Here is a 22,284-nt window from a genome sequence, read left to right as displayed (position 1 = left end):
CACTTGAAGTATCACAATGCAACTTGGATTGACATGTATGATAAGAATTTAGAAAGTATTTTTTAGAAAGAATAGTATGTAAATAAAATAAAAAAGTAGAATCCTATCTGAGAATGTTGCTACATGTACCTGGCAGGAATTAATTCTGTAATGGCAGCACAGCTAAAGCCGGGGTAATAAATATCCAAGTTTGGAAGCGCTTAGTGATTGTAATAAGCGCTATATAAAAAACTGAGTATTATTATTATTTCAGAAACAATTTCATCTATGATATCATACCATACAATGGAGTGGTTCGGTGGAAGCTCAATAATTTTATGAGTTACAGATAAATCTTAAATAGTGATGCTTTTAGAGATTGTATTGTACACTCAGTGTATTTATATACAAAAAACAACAACAGGGGAGTTCTAAACTTTTGACATTGCCATTTACCAATACTGTGCATCGAGCACCAAACTACAGGAAGAACTTCTTGAACCCAATTAGATGCAGTATTATCATTGATTAAACAAGAAATTGACTTGAAACGTACCTATATCATTAAACATTTTCTTCTGAACTAAATGAACATATTGTCTGTCGAGAGCCAGTAGGGCATTAACTTTGTGTTGACTTATATGAGTTAACGGCCTTCTGGCTTTGAGCAGACGATACACAGGTTGCCAACCATGTTCATACTGTAGTCCTCATTTTCACTGCCCTCTGACTTCTAAAAGCATCGCTGTTGGACAAGCTGTGTTGTTAATTGAGACATTTGTTATTTTGGTTGACCATCTTAATCACTCTAAGGTCAGATAATCAAGCAGGATCGTGCAAGATGGGATCCTGAACTACTAATTAAAACTTCCAAAAATCACAATTACCCTCTTTTTTAAATAGGATCTTGCTCAAACTTTCACTAATCTGCTTCCCCACTTTTCTGCTTCTATGGAATCAACTTAAGATGCGGGTGGACTTTCCCTTTAAAGCCCCACTGCACTACTTATAGCTACTTACGCCCTCTATATAGCAAACAATGCCTATTGGTGCCTGTTGGTCCCCCATGATCCCCTTTTCCTTATGTTAATTGAGAGCTGATTTGATGAGATAACCATCTGCCAGTGACCACGCAGGGAGGTCTAATCCCTCCATGCCAAACAAGTGCAGAGGGGCTTTAAGTGATTGAAGGGCGTTCAGTCTGCCTTTTCCATTAGACTTGTCCCAATAAATGCAAATGGCGCCTCCTTGTACTATTCACACGTACACGTATATATAAAGCCTAAGAAATGTTTCAACATTTGTAAAAAATATATAGACAGGGAATAGACATGGTCATATTAATTGAGCAAAATTTTGGAATTTGATGTTCCAGCATAAAGAGGAGTTAGTGCCTCCTTTGAGGACATAATTATGATTTTCAAAATGAATTAGGCAAATAAATCATAGTTATTAATGTAATGTGAATACTTCTTCAATTTTATTCAATTTCAATAAAATATACAAAACAGAATATAATCATGACAGAATAACAGTATAAATCCATCAAGAATACAAAATAAGGTAAACTGATAAAACTATAAATCAAGCAATACAACAGATAACAATACAAGATAGAGCATTATTGGAATTGGGTGGCCATAAAAAAACATGAGGATTTGTCGAGACGACCACCTTTGATAAAGATAAAATAAGTTGCATTGAACATTCAATTTAATATAGAAAATGTAAAAGATAATAAAGTACTATAAAGGAATGAATAAATGCAAATATATGACATATATTATAGAGCAAATATTGGAATTGTAAAGCTGCTATATAAGTTTATGTGGATTTGAAATGATATTTTACAAATATATTGAGGATAAGCCCTTCCTCTAACTTACAACACTGTGTCTTAATGGAGATGGGGACAGACAAGAAATTGAGATAGATCCTGAGGGGCTGTTTGATGTCTTTGGCAAATTTAAATTAACTTTTTAGATGATATCTTGATTCAGAGATGGGCAAACGATTGATGTATGACCTTTTAATTCAACTGCATAATCAAACACCTACAGGGCACTAGGGTAGGATGAAAATTATCCAGCGTTTTCATTAATCTGCAAAGTTACGACATGAAAGTGCCTTTGAGATGCTGGCGTATTAGGAGGTTTTCAGATGAAAGAATCGTATGTGACAGTCGATTCAGTCATTCTTTGTAGAGGTACATTAATGGAAGGTATTATGAGCCTTGTAAAATTAGTCAAGATTGATACAGGATGCAAAGGTTGCCAGAAAAACAAACTCTTTGTAATAAATTTCTTGAAAAAATTAATAATATAGGAAGTTGTGTGTTCAGAGACAATTTGCTACCTTATGTCTTTTATTTTAAAACTTTTTTTATTTGTGAGCGAAGCTTACAGTTAAATCGCATGTTCTTTTGAGAGTGATTAGATGGTCCTGATAGTAAGGGCCCACTTTAGATAGGTTGTTCTTATTGTCTTATTGGGGCCAACTACATGTAACCACTTTTAATAGAATATGTGATGTAACCGCAAGCTTTTATCGCTCACATCTTTCTTCACCATGGAAGCTGTCAAAGATAGATTACATCATCTTTATTCATAACTAAAGAAAAGGGGAGAAGGTGATCTTCTGAAATTAATACATGAACTAGACTTGAACCCACTGACGGGTGAACTTTTTCTTTTGCCTCTAGGGACTATATACATGAAACACCCAGTTTCTATTAATAGGTTTATGTTTTTTTATGGAACAGCCTATTCCTTGACCTATTTGAAATACTGGTACCCATAACTACCTTGCTTTAAAGGAAGATGGTCGTCCGTTTTCATGTTCAGACGGTCATGACTCACCGACATCAGACTTGGTGGAAACACCATTAATGGGTCATGATAGATGTCTCGCGTACATTAAACCCGTAGTCCCCATCAAGGTTACCCCCTAGTCTCTCAGAGAGTCGGTCTTTAGGTGAGGGGATGGACGGAAAATGCAGAGCATTACATAAGGCCAGTTTGCCATAACAGTGAAGACTAATCCTCGTGACTGACAGCACCTGACGTTAGTGGGTACACACCCAAATGGTGTCAGACTCCCCATTAGATCCATCTACTCTGCATCCTTAAAAGCCCTAGAATTAGATTGTACCCAGTGTCGCCATAGCAAGGAAAGACAGTGACATCCTGTTGATGTTTACAAACGAGGCAGCTTCCAAGAAGCTCGTTGCAGGAACTCACTGTCTGAAGGTTTACCATGAGCCGGCATTTACACTGCGAGCAAAACTTGCTGATTTTTCCCATGTTCAAGGACCTGTTTCACACAGCCTTTTTCAATGACAAATTACAAAAATCAGTGACAAAACTGCTCATAACCAATTAGAAGCAAGGATTTCAGTAGCTTATACCAAGAACTGTCATTTGTCACTGATGAAAAGTTTTGTGAAACACCCTCCAGGGGTTTCGTCAAGAGTTTCTAATAAAGTAACTAGATCTACCCATAAAAGGAAAACAAAAAAACTTGAAAACAAAAAAAAAGACACCTCCAGAGTGTTTTTTTTTTTGTAATGGCAGTAGAAATTTCACTTTTTGTTCTTTTCAGAAGGTATAGGAGCCATCTATTCTCAATGATATTCCAAAAGCTAACATTGTTAGGGGTTTGCATTTACGATTCACAGATTAAGAGCACTTGTAATAGGTACATATAAAGCTAAATTGATCCTAATGGTAGAAAGCACATTTACAGCACCACCATTAAAATATAATGTGACCAGCATATATTATAAGGTAATGAAAAACATTAGGGAGATGGTATTTTGCGAATCTGTGAAACAAGATTAAAATAAGATTGCACATCAATCACGGTTGAAACGACCTAGGGAAAATCCTTCTTTGAAAAAGCATATGTGTTCATTGGTTGCAAGCATCAAATCGTTTGCTGTCCGCAAGAAAGCATCTACTGCCATCGTTGGTGCATAGCACGAACAACCTTCTTGTGGACTGCTGCCAAAATACACCCTCATATGTTCCTGTATGTGTTCCTTCCATGGGCACTAATTTAATTACAGGCAAGCCTTGGGAAGTCCTGGGAATGGTATTTAAAGAACAGTTAGTTCTAATGCAGAGGGAAGGAACTTCCCACTTGTTTTCTAGGACAATTTCTCTATTTTTGGTGATATAAGATTGTGAAGTTGATCTAAACTACGAATGTACATGTGTATAATATAACGTTAGGTATACTATGACTATGTCTAGACATTCTAAATTATGCTCAAACATCCTTTTTGTTTATGTGTAAAACTATTAGACTAGAAAATTATTAATTGCTGATGGTATAGCTACATGTACATGAATGTAATTTGAATGAGGAGAAGGGGGTAATACTGATAGCTTTTAAAGAATTTAAGAGTTATTACGATACTTACATTATACTGTTACACTTTTATTCAACAAATCTTATGTATCTAAAATTGCCATAAATTAATTAGAGGAAGGAGCAGAAATCAGTGGCATAGCTACTGGGGGAGGGGGCATGGGGGCATGTGTTACCTCAGTTTAGTAGTGAAAAAATAAAAAAGCAAAAAATATGAGCAAAGATAGAAAGGGAAAATGGGAAAAGGACAAGATATGGTGATGCCTGAACCACCTCCTACACCCTCCCTCTAATCAGTAAATTCATGTTTAATTTTCCAAGAAACACCAGTGCTTCTCCACTCACCACCTACCCCCCCCCCAATTGTTTGAGTGCCCCACCCCTCCCCCACCCCCAATTGGCGGACTCAAGCTACACCACTGGCATTACCCATGTATGGTCATCAGTGCCTTTGTTATAATATCTTGATTTCAAAAGCCTTACAACATGCTGGACAGTCAGTCTACAATTTCATTTTCACTTTTCACTATCACTTTTAGGCATTGAAAAGAAGAGATTTTTATCTGATTTGGAAATGTGCCATTTCCTGAAGCCAATCAAATTTCTCTATTGAAGGAGGAAAGAAATGATTTAGGACTATCGGAGAATGTAATTATAATGGCTAAGCAATCATCCACATTTAACTAGCAATTTGATCATTTCAAGATTGCAAGTACATAACGTAAAACACATACTTAAAGCTATAATCTTAAGCTCTGGTATGGGGATCGTATTTTGAGAGAAAATTGCTATGATTTATTCTGGATTGTTTATCCAGCAGTAGATTGGTTGTTTGAACCAGTGAAATAAAAACAAACACACAAAAACTTTTTAATACTAGGCAACATCTTTGATAAAAAACCACAACTCCCAATCGCCCATAGTGAACTGTGTTAAACACATTGGCCCCAATTCACAGAGGAGGTTTAAATTTAACCCATGGTTTGAACCCTCATTACATAACACATGGTTTAAAATTAGCGCAAATTAAGTGTACCTTGCCTTGCAGGCGTCTAATATTGGACCTATGAATGTGTCACGCTTATTTTGCGCTAATTTTAGACCATGGTTTATGTATAAAATGAAGATTTAAACCATGGGTTCAAATTAAACCTCCTTTGTGAATTCAGGCCATGGTGTCGATCCTACGTACTTTAACCCAGATTTCCTTATCTTTCTATGCTTATTACTCAGCCACTACACATTTTCTACCAAAATAGTTTGGCACGTGTCATTTATATTATCTTGAACATTCAGTGTAAGTTTCGTTAGATTCTGTGAGAGTTTATTTTCTATATTTACCAGAACTCAAGTTTATCTTTATACTAAATGTTGATCGTTTATTTTGTGTTATGTACTTATTAATGTATGTTGAATTGTATTTACTGCCACGGAGAAGAAAAGATTTCCAAATATCAACGGGGCATTTGGATAAAATGAAATGTTATGATGTCAAAGTCAGAAAGCCTAGAAAAGGGATCCTTTCTGTGAAATTGTTCATGTAATATAGCAAACGGTTTGCTGGGAGACAGAAAAGTGTTAACTCATCATGGAGTTAATAACACTCTCATTGAACTCAACAGACAGAATATTGATTGCTGACAGGCATGGAGATGATTTGGAATCTATTTTCAAAAAGCACAACACCTTTCTTTGTCTGAGGCTACATATAGGATGTACCAATTCTTAATAATTAACCACAAACGTTACATGTGAGAGTGTAAGCTCTCATGTGAGAAAGCTCTCATGTGAGGAAGCATAACATAGACATTTAATCTCTGTGTCTGCACCACCTAAATGTGAAATATATCATGTGTTCACTCCTCTGACCTATCATACTGGCATGTAATACTTTCCTCATACATGGTAGTTATGATTTATGACCCTATCCTCAGCCTAATTGATCTTTCAATTTCTCGCCTGCGTCGTCCTGATCGCCCACATTTTTTCTCTCTAATAATAATAAAAATCTTGATTTATGTAGCTCAGAATATGAAATGCCATCTCTTAGCGCTTTACATATTATTACCCCGGTCATCAGATTCATTCACGAACAATGTGCACCATCTCCACTTCCTTGGGAGTAGTCCTACCATTTGGTCACTGTAAGGGCATATGGTAATTACTAACACAAAGGCTTTCGTCATCCTATAAGTTCCCTGTTTTTCTCCCGAGTATGGAGATTAATGCCTTGCCAAATGACACAAATGCCAAGTAGGGGATTGAACCTATAACCTTTTCATATATCAAGTCAAGTGCTAAACCTACTCGACTACGACACCTCTATATACCTCTCTAGGTTTGTTACTCCCTGTATTTCTTACTATGTTTTAATTGGATCAGTTGTCCATCAAAGGCTCTATTTATCAATTCTGTTTGTGGGACCCTCTCTGTCACTATTTGTCTTGCACAATGTGTTGTTAGAGACAACATTTAAATGGGAAGGGTAAAACTTCTCTCCTGATTTAACCACTAATGGTGTTTTAATTCGTGACAACTTTCTGGAAATTGACCTCTTTAATTCTCTCTTGATCTTCATACATATAGCTTTAAAACAGATGCCATACCCAAGGATTGATATATTATATCCCTGAATTCTCAATCTGCCATTACAATGTTTTATTTCCATGGATCGTGGAGTGTTGCCATCTAATTAAATTGTAACCCTTATCTCACAATTTCTTATTTGCTATTTATTTCTCAATCCTGGTCGACCAGGATTTAAACCTTTTTTTTCCTCCTGTGATCAATGGTCTGTCCAGTCGCCATCTTCCCTTGAGGTCATCTCCATCAAATACTTATATCCCGTTTGGGATCATCTCTATCATACTTCATTTCACTCCTCCTCCTCATGCTCCATCTTTCTCTATTATTAACCTCTTAAAGAGTACCCTCACCACTTGAATGACCCTTTCTCCCACCTCACTCCCAGTATCCATCCAAACATCCTAAATATCAGTGTTTTTCTTCTCTCCCTGCCTCCTCTTTATCCCTCTGTCTTTCTCTCTCTCTCTCTCTCTCTCTGTCTGTCTGTCTCTCTTTCTCTCTGTCTTTCTTTATCTCTCTCTCTCTCTCTCTCTCTCTCTCAGTCTTTCTCTCTCTCTGTCTTTCTTTCTCTTTCTCTCTGTCTTTCTTTCTCTCTCTTTATCTCTCTCTCTTTCTCTCTCAACATCTTTTAATCTCTTTCTTTGTTTCTACTTCTCTTTCTCTCTATTAATATTAGTATTATTATTATGTTATTATTATTTATTTGGCATCTCAAACATACAATAGAAGGTACAATAAAATCTCTATCTCTCTCTTGCTACTTCTCTTCCTTCCAGATGTGGATGTGGCAGGAGTCTTGCGTTCCACCGGCAGCTCACTAGGACGTCACACCTCAGATCCTCGGGAAGCTCAAATTTATGGAATTCAAAAAACCACACAGTCTCCTTGGCAACAGATGCCTATGGATTGCTGGAATTCCAGGGAGCTGGGCATGGCAACAAGGCGAAGGTAGAGATTGAATTTGCTCAAAAGATTACCGAAGAAGAAGAGTCCATTTTTCAGACCTGTCATTTTCCCCTCAATTTGAATTTTGCTATCATCAGAACTATTCATAAAGCCCCTTTGATGTAATGAAAGAATGCATTATTTACAAAAAATACTGCAGTCATCTGCCCTTGCTACCAACATGCCTATTTCTTATACATAATCCAAGTATACAGTGCTCCTAAGGTAATTGTATTTTGCTTTGATGCAATGCGAAGTATACAATTGAAATCATGATGAATGTCATGAATAAAAACAGGATTTGTCAGAGATATTTTGGAGCTCAGAAGTGACCTTTAGGTTCTCATTGTAAAACATTTATGCTTTTTGAAAAAGAAAAAGAAATGTTGTATGCTGCTATTCCATGTCATGGTATGCTTAAATGTTATCTACAGTTCTGGCAATAATATGAAATTTCACAATTCATATTAAACTGGACTGGCTGAATAATACTAGAAATAACTGTCATAAATGTCATAACTGTCATCATTTTTGTTGAAAAGGTGATACAACTGAGTACTGAGCAAATAACAAAGAGCAAAGAATTGATTAAAACCAGTTATTTAAGTGCAACTCCATTTCTTTAACTCAAGATTAATACATGTATATTCTGATTTGATTTGTTTACCAACAGCAATACAGTAATACATTTCATACAATGTGTTTACATACACAAGAAGAGAAAATATTGGTTGGTAAAAGTAAAAAGGGGCCAGATAATAGCACATGAATGTGTTTTCTTCTGAAATTTGTTAAAAGTTGATAATCTACATTTGTTGCCAAATTTGTGCCAACAGTAAAAAAAAAAAAAAAAAAAAAAAAAAAAAACATACATGGGCGAAGCTAGCAAATTAGCAGCGGAAAGAAAAAAAAGGGTGTGGAGGAATAAAAGAAATATGGTAAAAACCTGTAACATAACTGAGACATCTGCAGGAAATTTTAATTTCCCAATAAAAAAATCTGAAAAAGAGCATGCATGAACAAAATTTAAAGCCCCTCTGCACTACTTATAGCTACCAGCAAACAATGCCTAATCGGTGCCTGTTGGTGCCCCATGATTCCCCTTTTCTCTTACAGTATGTTAATTGAGAGCTGAATTGATGAGATAACCACCTGTCAGTGACCTTGCAGGGAGGTCTAATCCCCTCAGGCCAAACTAGTACAGCCAGGCTTTAATTGCATTTTTTTAACACTGTTATCTCACAATTTCTGTCTCCTGCCAGTACATCCGATTTGCAGATGGCACCACACCTGAACCAACTTTGTAACGTACCTGAGACATCTCCAGGAAATTTTGATTTTTCAATACAAAAATCCAAAAAGAGCATGCATGAACAAAATTTAATTGCTTTTTCTTTTTACACCCTTATCTCACAGTACATCCGGCTTGCAGATGACACCAACCCCGAGCTCATCCTGCACCTCCTGAAGAGGCACTGGAACCTTGGTCTGCCCAACCTTCTCATCTCCATGCGAGGTGGTCTCCAGGACTTTGCCATGCAACCCAAGCTCAAGAGGGTCCTCTGCAAGGGTCTGAGCAAGGCAGCCAGGACCACGGGGGCCTGGATCATGACCGGTGGCACCAACACAGGTAAGAACAGGAACAGCTCCAGGAACTGTGGGATTATATTCTTTGACTTGTGTTAAGCCTCAGGCCTAAAAAAAAGATGTTTCATTGCCCTTTACCACCGACTCGAATATCTTGAAATCTGCGGTCGGCTTTTAGTGTTTTTTAGAGAATTTTTTTTTGTAAAGCCTTCAACAGAGCTGCCAACTAGTACGGATTTTCCGTAATTGGTACGGAAATTAACGACCATTACGGAATGTTGTCTCAAATTACGGATTTTAAAAAAATAAAAAAAAAAAAAGATTTTTTTTTTTTTTTTTTTTTTTTTTTTTTTTTTTTTGAATTAAATATGATTTATCGTAGCGAGTGCTGTGAATAGGAGCCATTTTTCATGATAAACTGTGTTGTGATGACCTGAAATTCAATACTTAACATCTTTGTGTGAGTAAAATCACCAAAAATTTCAGATAATCATGCGTCCGCGCAGTGTTGGCGTGTCGTTTTTTTAGATTCATAGCGCCGCATAAGAAATTACTGATTTATACCCCAAATTACTGATTTTGAGCCTTGTGATTACTGATTTTCTGTTCTGGAGGTTGGCAGCTCTGCTTCAAAACCGAGAAATATCAGCCCAAAGAGAGAGAAGAAAAAGAAAAATTCTGACCGACCGACCCATGTTTTGACAACTAAAGAGCAATACAACATCTTTTTATTTTAGGCCTCAATTACGTATGTCACTGTAAATCCTGACAGTTTTAGACGGTTTACTACATGTTTTTTTAAGCATTCTGTACGTCACAATTTTGTATCTTACATGTATAACACAAAGATAGTGAGAACACGTAGGACTTGCATGCAGCTACTTTTTTCATCCCAATTACCATTCATTGAAAACCACGGCATATGTAAACGATCCTTTACAGATGGTACCATTATGAATTTGGTTATCTTTGTATTGTATTTATTTTCAATTTTGATTTCTGTATCTTCAGGAAGATTTAGGCATAGGGTTGCCAAAAATCAGTGAATTCTATTTATGAAAGAATCCAAGTTATCAGGAGATATTCCCCAATCAGGCAGTGACGGTATTATCATTTACTGAACAGACCTCATAAATTACTGAATATTCTCTTCAGAAAATCATCAAAGATTCATTACTTCCATCCATCAGTAATGAAGTTTTAGGGGCATGAGGAAACTCCTATAATGTGGCTCAGGATTCAGAGAGAGAGAGTAAACAGAATACCTCTGATTGAGCAGCATAAATTGCCTTGATTTAATGATTATTAGTATTCAATAACGTACCATCAGGAATATGAGCAACGAGAGGAGTTGATTAAATCTGTGCAATATCACACCATACCCACTACAGCATGCTCTTCTCGACTGTCGGGTTATGAATTCTGAAGTAGAAGGATCATGTCCCGTGAGATTAGAATGAAGTGATTACACTTTGTCTAATAAAGGATGGAAACAACAGGACAAGAGGAAGGGTGAGAGGAAGAGGGCTTGGGGAGGAAGGGCGAGAGAAAGAGGGGAGGAAGGGCGAGAGAAAGAGGGGAGGGGGAGGAAGGGTGAGAGAAAAAGGGGAAGGGGAGGAAGGGTGATTTTAAAGAAAGGGTGGGGAGGAAGGGTGAGAGAAAGAGGGGAGGGGAGGAAGGGTAAGAGAAAAGAGGGGAAGGGGAGGAAGGGTTAGAGGAAAGAGGGGAGGGGGAGGAAGGGTGAGAGGAAGAGGGCGTGAGGAGGAAGGGTGGGAGGAAAGAGGGGAGGGGGAGGAAGGGTGGGAGAAAAGAGGGGAGGGGAGGAAGGGTGGGAGGAAAGAGGGGAGGGGAGGAAGGGTAAGAGAAAAGAGGGGAGGGGAGGAAGGGTAAGAGAAAAGAGGGGAGGGGAGGAAGGGTTAGAGGAAAGAGGGGAGGGGGAGGAAGGGTGAGAGGAAGAGGGCGTGAGGAGGAAGGGTGGGAGGAAAGAGGGCGTGAGGAGGAAGGGTGAGAGGAAAGAGGGGGTGGGGAGGAAGGGTGAGAGAAAAACAAATTGGTAGAGAGGTCAGAAGGATGGAAAGAGAAGATGTGAAAGAAAGGAAGGAAGGGGGAGAGAGAGAGGAAGAGAGAGAGAGAGAGAGAGAGAGAGGGAGAGGGGGGAGAGGGGGAGGGGGGTAGAGGGAGTAAGAGGAAGAGGTAGTGAGAGGAAGATGGAGGTGAGAGGGAGAGAGAGTTATTGAGACCATGAGATGGAGAGAGAGGGAGGTTGGATAAGGGGGAAATAGGAAAGGATAAAACCTCCACCAAATATACAAATTCAGGTTTTGAGATAAATTATACTATTCCACTTAAAAGGACAATTAGATTATATGTCATTCTGCCTCTTGGAGTAGACTGGTATCTAGATTAGATGTAGATGTTTTTATAAACATATGAATATTAAAAAAACTGCATTACACTTTTCATTTTTCTGTTAGCAAACTGTTTTGTTTTCATATCTGAAAGAGTTTCACTCCTTTTTAAGTTTGCACATTTGCAACTTTGTCAAAAATGGTTAAGATCTATGGTAGATGTTGAACTACTAAAATGTGAAAAGAGAAAATGAGATTCATTGAGGTTTCCCTCTCCTATGAATCTTTCATAAATGGTGTACCTACCTTTTGAAATCAGGGAATATCATCTATTTTGCATTTCCCCCAAAAATTGATTAATGTATTGGTTTTTTCTCCCAGCATAATAGAAAAATCCATGTAAAGAGATTTAGAAGTAGAATCACACGAAGCTCTTTGCGGTTTCTGGGCTGTCGACGGGATTGGGAGATAAACTATATTGTGAAATAAAGCTAAGCCATTGGGAATTGGGTAGCCATTTGCAACCCCCTCATTTGTATTCAGTGGTTGTCGCCAGGAAGCTAAAATTAGAACTTTCCAGGATAGTTTGTATCACGGGTCTGGGAGAACCTATTCCCCACACACCATGGCTATGTTTAATATAGACTATATCATGGGATCCGTTCATATTGCTTTGTTACACGTGGCACAGAGCGTATTGATTGTGTGAACGTGCATCACAGTCTAATTCAAGGTACAAAAACATCCCCTAGGCCATGTCATTATTAAAAATGCAGTATTTGCACATGACTCTGGTATGGTGTATGTGTCAAAGTTACACGTGATGGAATATTCCTCAACCCCATTCTCTTCGCACGTCACAATCAAAAGAGCTTTGAATGGGTATGAAAAATAAGCTGTAAACATGCTGTTTCATGCTTGAAGGATGGATATTATGTTACCGATTTCAGTCTGAACTTTGAATTGAACTTTTAAAGTGCCGCACCCAACCTCAAAATGTCCCCTCTCTCGTCTTCCTAACCCCCTAGAGTACATGGTATCCATGGTAGAGATCTCCAAGATATCCAAGATTTTGAGATTGTGATTCTGAAGGCATCACTTCCACCTTTCTGGTTTCTAACTGCTTCCATTGCTATTATGCGAGCAAAGCAATAAGTATCTTTATCATACATATTTCATCGCACGCACTGCGGTTGTGGAATTATTGCATCAAATTTCCCACCACATGCCCATAATGGCCCCTGTAAACATTATTAAAAGTGGTGCCACTAGCACAGACAGGATGAGTCCGAGATGACCAAGCACAGCTCATGCGTTAGCTTGCACCAGCAAGAGATAAATATAGCATCATCGATTTGAAAGTTACAAGCGTAATACAGGCTCACGTAAGAATTGATAGGGTGGCAGGGGTTATCATCCATAATTGAACAACTTTTGGAATTACATTCCTCCAAAAGGGCCAGACGGAGGGAGCACAAAATCGGTTTTCTTTCTGAGTAAATATCTTCTTTAGTGGAGCCAATGTTTCAATGATGTGGTTTTACACTCTTTGTAGATCATTTAGAACAAAATTGGGACACCTTTACAAGAGTTGATGGGGGGGGGGGGTGGAGGCCGAATAGGCTTTAGCTTATTGAAGAAGATTTGGAGCAGTGAAGAAGATTTGGAGCAGCGAAGATGAATTGTGACACTGCTAGGCAATTGTCAGCACTAAAAAAACCTGTTTGGATTTGTTTTTTGGCAAGGACAAAGTCAAGAAAACAGTGAATACAAAACAACAGTAGAATCTGAAGAGAGTCACATGGATGCTGGGGGAAAAAATTATTAACTAGATAACAATAACCCGAAGGTCTTGATGTTAATTAGACTTATTTAGAGAAAATGAACCTTGAAGATAATTTTCTCTTTTCATTTGGCTTGTTGCTTGCCAATTTTATCTAAAAAAAAAAGGAGATATGATGTTGTTGATGTTTTTGTTAAGGCTTGACATTTCAGCTTTGGCCTTGCAAGGTATTTCCTTACTTGAATAACAACTTACCCGGCCGTAACCTAGCATACACAGTGGGGTCCATAAGTAATGGAGGTCTTGAAACAAAATCCATGCCATTTAAATTGAAAAAGGCTTCCATAGATAATGAGCTGTGCACTCACGTACATGTGTTCTGTGATGAGAGTGGACACTCATCACTCATTTGTTTCTCCAACTGTGTTTTTTTCTTAAAGTGACTATGTAACATTGAATCAAATTCTGAAACAAAATATTGGATTTATCTCATGCTACAATTATATTATAACCTTTAGGTCAGTCAGGAATCCCATGACTTTTACAAGCCGATTGCCTGTCTAATTATCAAGATATTTATGATTTCATTTTTTTGTTTTCCCAAAGGTTTTTATGATACTACAGTCTATTGGGAAAAATGAGTATGGTAAAACCGGTCACTCAAAGATTTTTACTTTTTTGAGGCACTTCATGATCATTTTGAAGCACAACTTTTTTAGGGCTTCAATATTACACCATATCACAGACACTGATAAGACGTAGGGCCATTCATCTCAGATTTAACATTGTAGCTCATATCAGGGTGGTCCACAAACACCATTTCAGACATGTAAAATTAGAACTTCAAAGAAGTATGATCGTGTGTATGCAAAGCACAAAGTCCCTTGTGGCCTGGTGGCTTGCTTGCTTGCTTGCTTGCTTGCTTGCTTGCTTTAAGGCTTTAAGGTTCTTAGCTGCACTCTGGTGTAAGCTGAACCATGTTTTGAAGCATTTCCAATCAAACTTTGTGACTTATATTTCATAAATGATATTTTGGTTGAAGAGGAAAAGTAACCTGTTGCTGATTTCCAAGCCTGTAGAATGAAAAGTCAAACCTGTCACTGTTACATGTGTAAATCCCTTGTGGAATCTGGTTTTATCTGGATCACCCTGGATGACCCTGGATCTGGCTATTACTCTCCTTAGAAACCAAGTCAAAACATATTTCTGGTGTATGTATTTATTTAAAAAAACCAGACTGATCTTATCCTGTTTGAGGCTTCATTTAGGGTTCTGCAGGAATGTTTTTATCGTCACCATAACTACAGCAAATTTGACCCCTGTTGACTCATAATTTGGAGGGATGCGGAAAATGAGATTTTAATTTGCTTTTGTGAATCACTAAAAGGAAAAAAAAAAAAAAAATTATCAATATTTGTATACTATGTAATTCATTCATCTTTCCACTGATATAAAGTGGACTTTCATTGGATAGAGTCTTTAATAGCTGTACAAGAGCACAGATCAGACCAAGTATAAAGTAAAAAGACATGTTTGATGTCAATTTGGGTTCAGAACTTCACAATATTTAGTAATGTGGGTGTGATCGAGGCACCAGATGATCTATTAAAATGGTTTATCATTTCATTTAAAGCTCGAAACAGGTTCATGAATTTACAAAGTAAATGAATCATTGCAACATGAAAATTGAAACGTGAATAGAGAATAAGAAAATTGATTACACAAAAAATGTAAAAAAGACAACATATTACTAATTTAAATATAGATCACGTTTCCTTATCTGGAGTCGAACAACCTTTGGTATTTTAACAAAATGAGCACCTGTTCTGCAGACAGTTCCTTTTTTTTTGGCTTTTGAAATAAATCAGGTGTATTTATAGGACATAAAATAGATGTGCCAAACCACAATTGGTGACATGCTGTGAGTTGTCTTTTACAGGCCTGTCCTCATCAGTGCCAGTTTGCAAGATAACCTGCTTTTCAGACTCTGGATATTATCCCAAAGCTCAATATTGTGTCCTCACCAGACCGATACGTTCATCACAAACTAGCAAATTAGCCCGCTATTTCCCAAATAGCGGGATATTTTGGAAACAAGACCAAGATTTCTTGGAATGTTTTCTCAACCAAATATCCCGCTAATTGCAACTATACTGGCTGATGAAGATACAAATTAATTGGTTAATTTGTGATTGGGATAGTTTAAAAAGCAGGTTCCTTGGCAAACTCTAGCTGATGAAAACAGGCCTTACATTTATTTCTAGTGAGCAATTAAGGATGAGGTACTTGAGCATTTCAGTTCCAATTTGTTTGCAACAAAGAAAGAGCATTACATAGGAGTGCAGACATACGCACGTATAATGCTGGCATGCATATCTCTAAAGTGCCATGACATGTTTAAAATACCATAGATGCATGAAAAAGCAAAAGTGCTTGAAAATTAACTTCATCAAACAGGCGGATCGAGTCTTGTACTCCTTAATGAAAAAAAAAGCCAATTTGACATGCCTGTATCAATTTGACCGCAAGTGAGGCGAATAGATTCAATTATTTCAATATGCATGCAAACAGGGTAATGCAGCATGCATGCATGCTTTTCTTTTGTACACCACATGTCCATCATGCATGGATGCATGCATTAGTATGGACAAAATTAATTCATGAAAAACTATTCAGTTCATTTCATTTAATTTTTATTTTGTCATTTCCAACAAAATACAATACATAATAACGAATACAATGTAAAATGTATACAAAACATACGTTACATTTGTAATAAATCTCAATAGTAATTTATACATTGAAAGATGCCTGATTATTTTAAGTATATTGGGTATCACGTTGAATCCAAACTAGTTTAAACGTATGTTGAATCATTTTTTCTTTATGTCTCTCTACAGATTTACATGTACATATGTACAAGTTTTTAAATACTCCAATTAAAATCAACAAATTCTTCAAACATGCCCCTCCATTCCCCAAAACCTGGACAACAACTTTATATTTGCTTATTTTTTGATACCCCACCTAATTTAATTCTATTTCTTATATCACATGTTTAAATTTGAATTTTCATTATACTATAGAAAATTTCCCTAGGTGAATAGATCTTAAATCTTCTTGATCATGCTCTCTTTGTTTAAATCAAAGTTTTATATTTTGAATGCCGGTAAATAAAGCCAGTCACCTGGAAATTTGTTTTAAAAAAAGCAAAACTAGAATGTATAAAATCAACCCCAAAACTTTGCCTGGCATACTAATATAGGTAACAGGGTGAGGAGTATGAAGAAAGTAAAAGGATAACTAAAACCCTCTGTATAGGGCTATTCTATGTGAGTGCTTATGCGTGCATTATCTACTCAACAAGATGTTTTACTGTTCACTCAGAATATATTTAAATTGCATTTGTAACTTTGTTGAAGTGATATTTGAAGCTCATATTTTGAATACAGTAAACAACGACATGGAACCCCTTTAGAGCAAAACAGGTTTGGGTGATTCGTACACTTCAATAAATATTAAAAAATATTAAAAAATACATTCATACATGTATCTGTATTATTAACTCAGTTTCATTACAAGGTGTAGCAGGCCTATAATGTGTATGTAGAAAGATGTTTATATACAAGTATGTGGGTGTAGAATATATTACATTGAATAGAAAAAAGTGCATTCTACGGAAAGGGCTTCGTGCAGTTTTTGTGAGTAAAATGGATCATTCGCGCGAGTTGCTGCAACCATAATTATTCCTTTTCAAAGTTAGTTATTGCTGTTGTACACACCCATGATTTTTTAAAACCATGTTTGATTTGAAAACCACAGCACACACAATTTGCGTTCATTAACTACACCTCAAAAGAAATTTTGTGCTGGGCTGAATTGCATAATAGATTCATGCAGTATGTGTAGCCTGGCTTTCAGACAAAGTGAACTTTTACTATTCAATGAAATTATGTTAGACTAAGTCTGGAGTATGAAGACTAACCCCAACTCTCCAACAATACTACGTAAGGTTTCGTTTTAGTTTTAGTCTTAGTGTGCACACTTCAATATCCAGGACTTCGCTTTAAATATTGTATCTTATATTACAGGTCATTATAGGTAACAGTACATAAAGCAAACAAACTTCTTTATTTATTTTTTGGAGGGAGGGAAAGGATAAATTTTCACAAAATATTTGCTGTATACCTTTAGGAAAATGAAAATATAAAAAGGTCACAAACTAGGGGAATTAAAAAATCAGATGAAACCAGATAAAAGAACAGACTTTCCTTCTTAATCTAAAATGAAATCTAAATTCCTTTATGTGTCACTCTATTTCCTTCATGTATCTTATATTGTTTGCTATAATAACAGCCTTTGTGGACAAAGCCCCATATGACACATATATCCTGCATTGTTTTTTCTTACTAATCATAATTGGTGAAAAACAAGTAATTGTAATTCTGGTCTTGCCCAGGCAGCCAGCTTCCGCAGCAGTTCTGAGATGTTTATTTTGTGGCCTTCGATTGCCACATGTGGTGAAGCCTATCAAAAAGGACATCATTCCGCTAATCTTTTAATATTGTAAGAAAATGGCATGTAATTATTTGAGTTAATGAAAGCCTCCGCTATGATTTGTGGAGAATATTGATTTTAAAGTAGTCCTGACCACAGGTGGTGTACAGTATGCATGTTGATGAATACTAGAAATAATAAATCATTAAAATAAAATAAAATAAAATGAGTCAAATCAAAACAAATTAGATCAGATCTTATCAATATAAACAAATTACTTTTCATATAATGTCATTTCATTCACTTCTTTTCTCTTTTCATGTAAATTTGGTCTTCTTTTTGTTGTTAGTTGTAGTTATTCCCTATACCTCTAATTTCCTCTTACATTGACTATTTCTGTCACTTTCGGCTAGGCTCTCTTTATGTGTATTAATGAGATTCTATGTTATCTGTTCAATAACATCTTGATGGCAATCTCTTGTCGTCTATTTGGAGCCATGCAGAAGGGTGTTAATTCATATCAATTTACACCGAGTAAACACCTTTCTACATGTATCTTCAAATAGGGGATGTACGCTGTATTAATCCTTGCTACGTTATAGCATGAAGAACACCATGCTATGCATTCTAAATGAGTCTATTTCAAATTTGGTAGTCTAAATGGAGGGGGGGGGGGGGGGGTCAGAGAACTCTGTTTCCCAGTGGTATAGACTGTTTCTTGTCATCCAATATCAACTTCATTATATGGTCGATTGCTCCTGTCAATAAGCTATAAACCCTTGCTTTTGGGAGTAGAGATAATTGCTTGGAAGTACCAAAGAGGCTGCACATAGCTCTAGCTCATTAGTAGCGATCTTCAATTGAATGATAATATCAGAGAATTCATAATGATTCCAAGAATTTATATGATGCCATTTTCTGTTTGATAAATAATAGCTCCTCAACAAAGAACGCAGTATCGCTGATTCCTCTGCTAAATTAGCCATAAACCCTTGTTTGCGGGAAGAGGTAGTTTCTTTGAACCCACCCACCCCAAACAAACAAATAAACAGCAAAACAAAATATATTTGACTTCATTAGTGGCGATCTTCGATAGGATGATGATATTAGAGATTATTATCTATATAAGGCTTTCAAGTGGTACAATAAATCAGTACCGGTATATTCAATATCTTTAGCGCAGTACCCGGATGACTGACCAATATTGTTTTCGCTCAGTTATCCAAGATTTTCAACTATTCATATGACACGAAAAAAACAAAGCCATATTTACCAAGGTTATTCAAACTTTGTTATTTCGCTAGTCAGACTAATATAGATAATAATAATAATATTGTATGGCTTTGTTTTCGTATGATACAAGAATATATTGCTCTCGCTAAGACAATATTAGACTCGTCTTAGACTCGTCAATATTGTCATAGCTTGAGCAATTTATTCTTGTATCACACTCAAAGCCATCCAATATTATATAAACATACCTGCCAACCTGAGACAAGAGAAATTAGGAGTAAATTTTTCTGGATGGACTACGAGGTCGCGAACCACCGAAGGATTGGGGTAGTAGCCCGTAGATTGGGGGGGGGGAACCAACGATCACGTTCGGGCTGCGCTGTGTATATCTTCTATGAGCGCGAGCGCGGATGTTGGCGTGATCTGGTTATCAGTGCTGTGTTATGCTTTAGTCTTATACATACATACATACATATTGGTATTTATTGAGTGCCTTTACATGAACATGCTCAAGGCGCTTTACATTTCGAAATACAAACATAATAGTTATATACTCTCCAAGTGCATTACACTCTAAAAAAAAAAAAAAAAAAAAAAAAAAAAAAAAATTTAAAAATCGGAGTTTTGAGGCATGCATTCGGAATTCGGAGTTGGTATGAAAACTGCGGAGGAACTCCGCCTAAATCGGGGTGGTTGGCAGGTATGTATAAAGATTGGATATCGAAAATGTTAATCTCTTTCTCTTCTTCCTCTCCCTCTTTCCCTCTCCCTCTTTCTCTCCTTTTTTCCTTTTCCCTCTCTCCTTTTCTCTATATATTTTTTTTTACTGTTACAGGAGTGACCATGACTGTGGGCAACGCTCTCAACAACCACTCGGTCAAGATGCGCGGCCGTGTAGTGACCATTGGTATCGCACCCTGGGGGGTACTCAACAGCAGAGAGAGTCTCATTGGTCAAGATGTAAGTCTCTTAAATTTGAAACCAAAGCTTTCCCCCTTCAAACCACAGAAAAACAGGAGTATTACAAGTATTGAGAATATGACAAACCATGTTTTTCTCTCTAAAACCTCATTCTTCCAACTGCAAAAATACACCCATTCATTATACAATTTTTCTTTATAAACAATTCTTGTGTGCATCTTGTGCCAGTTTTAAGTGTTTAATTGTACTAATGATACTTGATTTCTTTTTTCTTGTTCACATACTCTTCCTACCTTTTATTTGCTGTTTTCAATCTTTTAATTTGTGATCACATCTGCAATCCACAATTTTTTGAATTTGCATATGTACATAAGAATCTTCTTATTGAATTGAATTGAATTGTATTGAATAATGTTGTAAAATCTTGATTTCAAAGGGATGCTTAAGAAAGGCATGTATTCTGATTTTACATATGTTTTTAGTTTATTTATTTATCATTTCCATCAAATGGGGTGGATGAGCTTTCCAACACGATTTTGTTGTCAAAGGGGTCCACAAGATCATCCATTGTCAAGCGATATGATTTTCAGAGGGATGTTACAAAGAGATTTAATTACAGAAATGATCAAATTTGAGGAAGGGAGTGTCATCATGGCGCGAAAGTCAGTAACCCCTCGTAAGACAGAAAATGCTGACTTGAATATGTGATTATGATGATGATTAGTATGTTTAAAATATTAAAACATTATAGGATAATACTCTTCAAAATCTAAGGAGAGAAAGAGAGTATATAGTTGCAGATTATACTGTCTCCTAAGAGCCAGAATGGTGTTATTAAACTTCTATTAACTTCCATTAACTTCCATTAACTTCTATTAACTTCTATTAAACTTCTATTAAACTTCTATTAAACTTCCATTAACTTCCATTAACTTCTATTAACTTCTATTAACTTCCATTAACTTCTATTAACTTCTATTAAACTTCTATTAAACTTTTATTAACTTCCATTAACTTCTATTAACTTCTATTAAACTTCTATTAACTTCCATTAACTTCTATTAACTTCTATTAAACTTCTATTAACTTCAATTAAACTTCTATTAACTTCTATTAACTTCCATTAACTTCTATTAACTTCTATTAAACTTCTATTAACTGCGATTAAACTTCTATTAACTTCTATTAACTTCTATTAACTTCTATTAAACTTCTATTAACTTCGATTAAACTTCTATTAACTTTGATTAAACTTCTATTAACTTCTATTAAACTTCTATTAACTTCGATTAAACTTCTATTAACTTCTATTAGACTTCTATTAAACTTCTATTAACTTCTATTAAACTTCTATTAACTTCGATTAAACTTTCATTAACTTCTATCAACTTCTATTAACTTCTATTAAACTTCTATTAACTTCCATTAACTTTTATTAACTTCTATTAAACTTCTATTAACTTCTATTAAACTTCTATTAACTTCGATTAAACTTCTATTAACTTCTATTAACTTCTATAAACTTATATGTAACAGTATGAGTTAAGGTCCTTCAAAGTTCAAGCTCTCCGAAGATGAAATGAAAGTACTCCAGGGTCGCACTTTACGTGATTTCCCTTGTTACCATGGTCATTTCCAGTAACATTAGACTTGCATTCCTTTACACATATACTTCAAATCCCCCTCCCCCCCCCCCCCCCCCCCAAACCAAAAAAAAAAAAAATAAGAAAATAAGAAATAAAAAGAACTCTTCCAAAGTGACTGTGTCCTGTCTGCTATGTCTATTACGTTGCAATTTTCCAATAAGTACTTGAGTTGTCACAGACAGTCCAACTCTCACTGATCACCGTCCATCTCTGTAATCACCCAAGACTTGCACGAGTCCTTATCATTATCCCTGATTTCCACCAACGTTTCTTGCCCGACCGAATCAAAATCGGGTATTTTGACCTATATGCCTGCTAGGAACAGACTTTTAACTTCCATTAGTCACTCTGCAGCATACGATAACTGTACTTCATCGTACGACAGCTG

At 36.3% G+C, this 22,284-nt stretch overlaps 1 protein-coding gene across 3 annotated transcripts in view; it reads left to right on the top strand.

Moving 5' to 3' along the window:
* The window catches only part of LOC589697 (transient receptor potential cation channel subfamily M member 3), an 82,719-nt gene that overhangs the window by 26,293 nt on the left and 34,142 nt on the right, over positions 1-22,284 (top strand). For all 3 annotated transcript variants that reach the window (XM_030976487.1, XM_030976489.1, XM_030976486.1), the window contains exons 4-6: positions 7,713-7,884; positions 9,298-9,511; positions 20,165-20,289. In XM_030976487.1, coding sequence (XP_030832347.1) covers positions 7,713-7,884; positions 9,298-9,511; positions 20,165-20,289 — 511 coding nt within the window. The remainder of the gene's footprint in view (positions 1-7,712; positions 7,885-9,297; positions 9,512-20,164; positions 20,290-22,284) is intronic.

Source organism: Strongylocentrotus purpuratus, unplaced genomic scaffold, assembly GCF_000002235.5.
Source record: "Strongylocentrotus purpuratus isolate Spur 01 unplaced genomic scaffold, Spur_5.0 spur5_scaffold_9, whole genome shotgun sequence".
In the NCBI taxonomy this organism is placed as follows: Eukaryota; Metazoa; Echinodermata; class Echinoidea; order Camarodonta; family Strongylocentrotidae; genus Strongylocentrotus; species Strongylocentrotus purpuratus.
This window is presented reverse-complemented; position numbering and strand designations above follow the sequence as displayed.